At 37.1% G+C, this 10,008-nt stretch overlaps 1 protein-coding gene across 1 annotated transcript in view; it reads left to right on the plus strand.

Moving 5' to 3' along the window:
* LOC143022865 (trypsin alpha-3-like) overlaps positions 1-9,508 on the plus strand; it is a 52,624-nt gene extending 43,116 nt beyond the window's left edge. Inside the window, exons 6-7 of the mRNA XM_076181249.1 lie at positions 1,367-1,472; positions 9,340-9,508. Of these exons, the coding sequence (XP_076037364.1) occupies positions 1,367-1,472; positions 9,340-9,443 (210 nt within the window). The 3' untranslated portion in view covers positions 9,444-9,508. The remainder of the gene's footprint in view (positions 1-1,366; positions 1,473-9,339) is intronic.
* The last annotated feature ends 500 nt before the right edge of the window (positions 9,509-10,008 follow it).

Below are 10,008 nucleotides of genomic sequence, written 5' to 3' on the forward strand. Positions count from 1 at the left end.
ACCTACTCTAAAAAACGCCTCTGTTAGGATTTATTCCCAACAAAATCTAAGAGTGAAGGGATCTGGACATAATGGAATGTTGCTGGTTTCCTGGAGCCTACAGGTCTTCTGCAAGAGACACTAGGGGAAACAACTTGATTGACTGGAACAATTACAAAACATCACTATCTCCAACACAAGGTCTTCATCTGGGCTAAATAGAATGGTTTGGTATTAGCAAGAATAAAATTCCTATAGGGACAATCACAGGAAAGGGGGTTATTGAATTAACTTCAAACCAATGTGTCTTAATGTGGGATACTGAAATAAATTCTTGGGGTGCTGGAAAATTCTGCTCTTTATAGTAATGTTGCAGCTGCAGTCCTTATTACTATATGTATAGAAAGTGCTACAGGTGGTGCTGAGGTTGGAAAAGGTAAAAATTTCTGCCTTATGTCTTTTGGCACAAGGTCCTCTATTAAGCTGAATGACATCACATTGGCCAAGAATGCATGGGAATTTTTTGTTAACTCTTTTCAAAATTAAGGGGGTTAAGAGGGTTTAGGGGAGAAAACGTATTGGTATTTTGAATATTTTGTTGGGACAGAGAGATTTTTATATTCCCCTTACTCATTTCACTTTCTTGCATATTTTTTATTTTCAAAATTCTGCATCAAACACCTATCTCACTTACCAACTACTATCCTCTTTACCTCCCTCACACCCCATTTCCTGCCTCTTGTGTTCTCCTCTATCCACCTTGTCCTACATATCATCTTCCCTACTTTATCACATCCTCCTTGAAGCAAACCCATCTTTATTCCTGTTTCTGTTATCTTTCACTACCTCCCATAATGCCCTCAGCTTCTGATATCTTTCCTCTTTTCCTTTTCATTTAAGTTGTTCACATTCAGCAATTCTCTGCCTCCCTCCACTCTCAATTTTCCTCTGTCAGATAATTATATGACAATTCCCTGCTTTCTCTCCTGAGAACATTTACATCTAGAACTCTTTCAATCTTTTTTGGTAGCACTACATGGTCCATTAATGACTTCTTGATCACCCTTCCATCACCCTGGCCCATGCATTTTTATATTTGTTTCTCTTCTTAAACATTGTATTTGTTATCATCATCTCCATTTTATAACACATCTCTAGCATCTCTCAACTATAATTCTTACCTGTCACCTTGTATCTCCATACTACTTCATCTATTGGTTCATTTCCTATTCTATCACTGATATTCCCCAACACTATAATAATTGCATTCCTCACAAAACTTTTTACTTACCCATTTAAATGTATTCACAAAATATGTCTGTTCTGCCAATATATCTCAAAAATTCTTCTGATGATACAGATTTATTTTTCCTCGTGTTTCTTGCAGGGCGATTCTGGAGGACCTTTGGTTGTACAAAATAAGCTCACTGGCCGGTTTGCCATAGTAGGGATCGTCAGCTGGGGTTACAAATGCAACAAATTTAAGTTCCCAAGTGAGTTAAATTGGTTTTTTCTCTTTAGAAAGTTCCAGCAAACCTGCCACTATTACAGAGTATGTTATCATATTCATTCAATTATGCATTGTAGAAATTGCTTATAAGCAGTATTAATAATTACAGAGTAGTATGTAACCAATGCTTTAGGGACTGTTTTGGGGCACCCCTCCAGACTATAGCCACACATCATTTGTCTATGTTAGAGTAAAATCTCTACTCCAAGAGGAATGGTGCTATTTTTGTACTATGACTATCCCTCCTTTATGCTGTTCCCTTGAAACTGCCCTTTACAGCTTCTTTGATTATACCAATTCTTTTGCCCTGTATACCCTGTGGTAGGGGAAGGAAAGAATTCTGCCACCGTTATTCCCATGCAAGTCATAAAAGACAACAAAGTGGGATGGAGTCATGGGACTAAGTATCCTTCTTTCTGTATATTCATCCTACAAGAAGTCAATGCATAAGAGGGTCTGGGAGATTTCCAACTAGAACCCTAAAATTAGGGTCATTAAATGTGCATGGTTGTGGTACAGATGAGAGTAAACAGGAAGAGATTGGTAGTATGTTTGTGAGAAGGAAGATGGATGTGTTAGTATTAAGTGAAACTAAGTTGAAAGGGAGGAGTCATTTTGAATTTGGGAGTATTTACCTAGTTGTATTTACCTAATTGTATTATACGGGAAGGGGAGCTATGCTCATGGTGTCCCGTCTTTATATCTTGTTTTGTATAGACTGCTTTTAAATTCGTGTATTGTTTTTGCACACACCACTTTCTCATCTAATTTGTTCCAAACATCTATCACCCTGTGGGGAAAGCTGTTCTTTTTCAGGTCTCTTCTATAACAGTTCTTCTTGATTTTCTTTCCGTGTCCTCTTGTATCTCTGCTATCCCATTTTATTAGATCCTCTCTATCAATAGTTTCTATGCCTTTCATGATTCTATAAATAGTTATCAAGTCTCCTCTCTCTCTTCTTTGTTCTAATGTCTGTAGTTCCAGTTTTGCTAGTCTCTCTTCATATGATAGTTCTGAGAGTGTTGGTGCCAGTTTCGTAATTGCTCTTTGTATTCTTTCAAGTTTTGTTATACATTTTTTTGTATTTGGTGACCACGTCGTCGCTGCATACTCCAATCTTGGTCTTATCAAAGTGACTAGTATTTTCTTCACCATTTCTTCGTCCAGGTATGTAAATGCCACTTTGATTGTTCTTATTAAGTTATAAGTTTCTCCAAAAATCTTGTTTATATGTTTCTCAGGGGACATATTATTCATAATAATGACTCCCAGGTCCTTCTCATTTTCTACTTTTTTTATTCCTTCTTCTCCCAATTTATATGATCCCACTATTCTTTTTTTTGCTTTTTCCAAATTCCATTATACTACACTTCTTAATATTGAATTCCATCTCCCACTTCCTATAAATATATATGTATACACATATATGAATATGGAGGAAGAAAGATGTAGGAAAAGTTGAGTTACAAGGAGCATTGAAAATTATGAGAGCTGGTGAGGGACCTGGATAGGATGGGTGTCATGAGGAGTGTCTGAAAAATGGAGGAACGGTTGTAGTGGATAGGCTAGTGAGGTTGTTTAATGTGGAGGGTGCCGGAGGTCTGAAAAAGGGTCTGTATAGTTCCACTTTACAAAGGAAAAGGGAACAGATGCGAATGTAATATCCTTAAAGGTACTGGTTTGTTGAGCACAATTGGAAATACTTTTGGGAAGGTTTAAATTGAGAGGATTAGGAGAGGAACAGAGGTAATAATTGGTGAGGTGCAGTGTGGGATTAGGAAAGGTATAAGATGCATGAATCAATTTTTTGTGGTAAGATTTGTGGGGAGTTTTTGGCAAATGGTAAAAAAAAATTGCCATTATGAATTTAGAGAAGGGTTATGACAGGGTAGACAGGAAGGCACTGTGGGAGGTATTGCAGATATATGGGGTTGGAGGAAAGCTCTTAAGGGCAGTCAAGAGTTTTTATGAGGATAATAAATCTTGTGTTAAGATAGGGAATGGAGAGAGCAAATGAGTTGAGGGGAAGGTGGGGCTGCATCAGGGCTGTGTCATGTCGCCATAGCTGTTGAATGTGTACATAGATGGAGTAGTATGGGAGGTAGTGGGTGTGGTGGATAGGGGATTGGAGATGGTTAGAGATAATGGAGGGAAGTGGAAAGTGAGCCAGATTTTTGGGGGATGACAATGCACTTATGGTGTAGTCAGAGGAAGGTCTAAGACAGTTAGTGAAAGAGTCTGGGAAAGTATGCAATAGGAGGAAAATGAAAGTAACCGTCGGTAAAAGTAAGGTGATGAGATGTTCAAGGGGAGAGAGTGGCAGCAAGTTGGAAGCCTTACAGAAGAGAGGCTAGAGGAAGTGGATAGTTTTAAGTATTCATGGTTACATGTGGCAGGAAATGGAAGAATAGAAGTGAAGGTAATATGTAGAGGGAAGCAAGTAATATCTTGGGGGATTGAAAAGTGTCATGAAAAATAGGCATCTGGGAATGGGTGCAATGAAAAGATTATATGAAGGAGTGATTACACCAATGACACTGTATGGGCTGGAAACTTGGAATTTAGGAGAGGTTGAAAAGAAAAGTTTAAATGTGTTTGAGATAAAATGTGTGAGAAATTTGGTGGAGGTTATGAGGTTGTATAGAGTGAGAAATGAGGTGAAAAGGAGAGCAGGGGTAGAAAGGGAGTTGGCAGATAGTGCTGATATACTCAGTAAGGTTATTGTGATGGTTTGTGCACATGGAAAGAATTAGTGAAAAAATGAGATTAGCAAAAAGAGTGAAGAAAGTGGAGGTGGATGGAATGAACTTGAGAGGATGACCAAGGATGAGATGGATAGGAGGCTTTGAGCAAGAAGGGAATAGGGGTGAGTTGAGAATGGTTGTGTATGGATGATATTTTGATTCAGCCCAAACAGATTTCTCCCCATCTCCTCTATTTTCTGCACAAGAGAGGAGGGAGGGTTGTCATGTAAACGAAATGGCCCTGTTGTAGATGTACTGTGTTTTGCTGTATTACTTCTGGCCTGGGCAGTGGGGAGGAGGCAGGGATGACCATCCATGAAGAGCTGAGAGGGAAAAATTGGCTGGTGGATGGGTGTGGAATAGGTGGGAGTGAATTTACCTAGTTTTATTTACCTAGTTGTATTTTATGGGAAGGAGACCTTTGCTTGTGGTGTCCCACCTTTGTATCTCGCAGTGTCTAGTTTGCTCTTAAATTCTTTTTCGGATCCCACATTCTTTACCTCCTTAGTTCCAATTTTATATTGTCCTGATATTCTATTTTTACTTTTTCCAAATTCCATTATGCTATACTTCTTAATATTGAAGTCCACTTCTCATTTCTGACTCCAGTTCCATACCTTATTCAGGTCTTCCTGCAGTGATTTGCAATACGTTTCAGTTTTTACTTTCCTTAACAATTTAGCGTCATCTGCAAAGAAGCTCATGCAACATTGCACATCATCATCCATGTCATTCACACAAATAGCAAACATTATTGGAGCCAATATAGATCCTTGTGGAACTCCACTGATCACCTCCTTCCAACCTCAGTATTTTTCTCTCAGTACTACTCTCATCTTTCTACCAATCAGGAAGTCCTCCATCCATTTTAGTAGGTTCCCTTGTATCCCTCCTATATGTTCAATTTTTTTTATGTTTTGTGTGGTACCTTATTGAAAGCTTTTTGTAAGTCCAGGAAGGCACAATCAGCCCATCCATTCCTTTCTTGCACTATGTCTATTAGTCGTGAGTAAAAGAATATTAAGTTTGTGGTCCATGATCTTCCTTGTCTAAACCCAAATTGTCTTGGTTTTATTATATTATTTTCTTCCAGGTGTTTTACCCATCTATTCCTGATAATTTTCTCACAAATTTTGGCTATAGTGCTTATTAGTGAGACTGGTCTATAGTTAGTTGGTTTTTCCTTGTTCCCTCCTTTATGTATTGGTACAATGTTAGCATTTTTCCAGTTTTATGGTATTATTCCTTCTTTAAGTGAGCAACTTATTATGTTATGTATTTTATTCATTAGTCGTTCTCTGCATTCCTTTAGAATCCAATTTGCAATTCCGTCCGGGCCATGCGATTTTCTGACATCAAGGTTTGATAGATGTTCTATTATTTCTTTTTGCGTTATTATTATCTTGCTCATGGGGGGGGGGGAGATCGCACTTCATTTCTTTGCCCCAATATTGTGCCTTCTCCCTTGTGAAAACAGACTTGAAGTGATTATTCATGACTTCGGCCATTTCTAAATCTTCTGTGCATTCTATATTCCCTTGGCATGGTTTCACCATTTCCTGTTTATTTCTAAGTTTGCCATTGACGTATCGATAGAATAGCTTAGGATGCTCTTTGCATTTATCTATAATGTCTTTTTCATAGGTCCTTTTTACCTCTCTTTACACTTTTACATACTCATTTCTATAGTTCATATATACTTGCCATTTTCCATTTTTATTTTATTCTTTTTATCTTTTCTCCATCTTTTCCAAGCCCTGTCCCTCCTGTCTTTTGCCTCACTGCATCTTCTGTTGAACCAGCATTTAATGTACACACTCTCTAGCTGCTTTTGTCTTGGTTCATGCATATTCACCCCTTCATTGTAATTTTCCATCAAGATATCCCATTTCTCTTCCACTTTTGTGTCTTCCATGTAAAAATTTTCCCAATTTACATTCTAAAGGAATTTCTTCAGTTTTCCAAAGTCCGTTTTGCTGTACATCAATCTTCCTTTCCTATGCTTTTCATTTCTCTCCATGAATATTTCTTCCTTTGTTCAGTTTCAATAAGTATATGGTCACTCTTACCAATTGGTGTCTTATATTGGATTTTATCCACAATTTCAGGTTTTATTGTAAATATTAAATCTAGTCTCGACGGCTCCTCATTATTTGTGTATCTGGTGTTTTCACTGACCCACTGTGTCATTGTATATTCCATGGTCATGGCCAGTAATACATTACCCCACAAGTCTTCTCCGCCTTTCAGTCATGCCCTCCCAACAATTTTTTTCTGCAGTTAAAGTCCTCCATAATTACCAGGTTACCTGTGCCCATTAGTATCTCATTTAATGAATGCCTTGTATCTTCTACCATTTTCATATTATCGTTCTCTTTCCAAGCGTTTGTTTTTGGGGTCACATAAGTCACCACAAACTTTTTTTTTTCATGTCCTTGTCTTCGACTTTTATCATGATCAGTTCTACATTACTTTTGCCCTCCGCAATTTTTGTCACATTCAAGTTTTTCTTGGCCAAGAACATGACTCCTCTTCCCTGTTTCTTGTCTCTGTTTTTAATCCAGTAATTGTATAGTCCTTGTCCAACATAGATGGGTGGTATTGCACCCCTTAGTTTATTCTCCACAATTCCCATTATGTCTGTTTTTTTTTCTTCTAACAGGTAATCATTAACCCATCAACTCTGATGACAAGATTCTTGTCATTTGGTCAAATAAAACAAAAAATCATAAAACACCAAAATGTTTGATCAAACACCAGAAAAATATGACGTCAGTCCTTGCTTCCTGCGAGGACAGACATCATATTTTTCTGGTCTTGAATGGGTTAAGTTTGCTCAGTCCTGAAATTAATCTGTCAATGTTAGTATAGGCCACTTTTATTTTTTTCCTTTCTCCATCTTTTTTTCTGTCTTTGGTACTCCCATTCTGATGTACCATTTTCTCAGTCTCATGTCGATTACTCTCCAACAGAATTCCTTGCTTTCGGTCTCCATTCTCTTTGCGTTTTTTTTTTTTCTTCTTTTTAGCTTCATCTCTTAGTGTCTTCTCTTTTTCTAATTCTCCAATACTCATTTCTCTTTTTATCCATATCTTATTGTAATGTTCACTCCTTGCCAACTTATCTACTTTTTCAATATGTTTCCTACTAACATTTGTGCTCATAGTTTTATCTTTAAAGGTAGATTTCTTTCCTTACAATAATGACCAATTCTATACGCATCGTCGATGTCCTTCTCTACCTCCTGGGCTCCATCCTGAATTTCTTTTAGGAGTGCTATTGCTATTTCTTTTTCTTCTTTTTCTCTCATGTACCTCGCCAGACCATGTTTTTCTTTTAGTTCATATAACACAATACATTTTTTCCTATCCACTGCTTCTCTGATCCAATTTGCCTTTTTATTAGTTACTTTGATAATTGTGCCTTTTGCATTTTCCTACATTTGTTGTTGGACTATTTCTTTGAAGGCAATTTCTTTATTTTCTGTTTTCCTTCATTTTCTAAATCTTTTGGATACTTTCCTCACCTAAATTTTCTTTATTTTTTTCTGTCATTTCTTGTGTTTTGCTATTTACCTCGTTTTTTTTAAGTTGGCGCTATTGGTAGTATCATTAATTTTCTTCTTTTCATTTTCACTCTTCACCTCTCTTATATCATTTTTAATTTCCTTTATCTCGTTTCTTAGTTCCAAGTTAGTTTTCCTTAGGTCGGAAATTTCAATGTTAGCTTACGCTAAGCAATCCATTAGTTCAACAGTTTCCTTCCTTAAGTCCATGATTTCATTCTCCCACCATCTTCTATTTTTGCTCATTTCCATTTCTATATCTAAGATTTGACTTAAACTCCTTCTTTCGTACTTACCGAATCCTGAGAAAGAATCATTGTGGTATAACCGCATGGCCGCTGGCGTTTCACAATGTTTATATCGTACTTCGGCATGGCGTTGCTAGATGACTCAGCTGTCAAGTCGTCGTTTGAGTCAGACCTTTCGCTATTTTCCTTTTTTTTTTATCATACGTCTTATTCCATTTAACTAGCACTGCAGAGATTTCATTTCAGACACCCATGATTTCTCCCCTCCCACTTCAATACAAACCAGGTTTCCTTCTTTTGTCGTATATCTCAGAATTTTCGTCTTCTTTGGGGCACAACGACGAAGGTGTGGGCGATTCCGTGGTTCGGGAATGGTGCTTTGGCTGGCTACCTCCCTTATAAGGGGGAAGAGGCTTTTAATATATAGACAAAAACCTCTTGAACATATTCTAGATAAATAAGTACAGTGGTAGTTGCAAGAAAACCGAAAATAAATAATATTTTTATCTGTTTAGTTTTTTCATCACTCTGATGAAGGAGTAACCAAAAATAATGTTTAATAATAATAATAATGATACAACAGGATTTTCTTACTAGTTTAATAACATATATGAAACTAGCAAAGAAAACCAGAGATGTGGTGTAGAAAATATAAAACATGGGTGAAACATGAAGACTGGTAAAACAAAGAATGAAAAGAAGTGAATACATGAGAATCTTGGTGAGAGGAGAACACAGGAAAAGGGACTATTGACAAAATGCAGAGGTGGGTCTAAACTATTCTACAGATTTATCACTGGTGAGGTGAGACTCAGAAAACAATCTCTAAATTGATAGTTGATTGAAAAGTGTAGGAAGAAACATAATGGACAGAAGTTTCCAATCAGTTTTCACCGAGGAAAATTTCTTAATAGAAGCATTGACAGATTTAAATGTTTACTCTTAGTGAGAGGGGGCAAGCAAAAAGGGCAACAGGAGGTATGTTGGTGTCCCTGTGCAATTCTTCCCATTTGATTATGGTGGCTATATGAACACACAAGTTTCACAAGTGTTTGCAACTGAATACAAACTGAATAGAAATTGTTATCCCACTGAATATCCTGTGTATTCAGTTGCATAACAGTTTGTATTAATTTTAAATTCTACTTGCAAACTCTTGTGAGCCTTACTCATGTAAAGAGTGTTACAAAATGTGGAGAGTGGAAGTCAACATTAATTCATTATCATAATAATTATGTATGTTGTCCTTCTTGATTCTATTGCATTAAAGGACATCCTTTGTCTGTTTCCCAGTTGTGTATACAAATGTGGTGAACTTCCTGCAATGGATCTTTAAACATACCAGGAAAGCAGACTACTGCAAACCCCTCAACATGCCAAAGCCAAGGATAAGCTGAAGGAACCAAAAATAATATACATCATTGAGATAGGATTGGATACGAGTCCACAAACACAGGTAATTATAATGGTAAGGACAGAAACAGTAGAAAACTTCAGTATTAGGATTCTAGGGAAATGGAAATGAGAGAGAGAGATATAGAGAAATGACTAAATATATGCAATAGTCTCAATTGCACAGCTGACAACTATGGTCACCTGGGGCTGGATCTAGGGGAGACTTACATATGACATGACATCATAACTAACACATGCCATCATAACTAACACATGCCATCATAATTAGGTTGCAGTCAAGTCCACAAATATTTATTGGATCTCACAAATATTGTTCTAACAAATGCATGATTTGTGACCTCAGACTAGCTTCTACCATGTCTTTTCTCACAATGTTCTTATATGCATACCAAAGGTATTTCCCCCTACCCTTATCAGGGATGTAGCTAGATAAAATTATACACCCAAACCACACCCATTCATTGTCCTTCCTAAATCAAACTACAAGAATGAATGATCACCCATGTCCCTGCCATACTGCTTGAGGTCAAAGTCAGTACAGCAAGA

The sequence above is a fragment of the Oratosquilla oratoria genome, unplaced genomic scaffold (genome assembly GCF_046742065.1).
Source record: "Oratosquilla oratoria isolate Oo_2021 unplaced genomic scaffold, ASM4674206v1 SCAFFOLD209, whole genome shotgun sequence".
Classification (NCBI taxonomy): Eukaryota; Metazoa; Arthropoda; class Malacostraca; order Stomatopoda; family Squillidae; genus Oratosquilla; species Oratosquilla oratoria.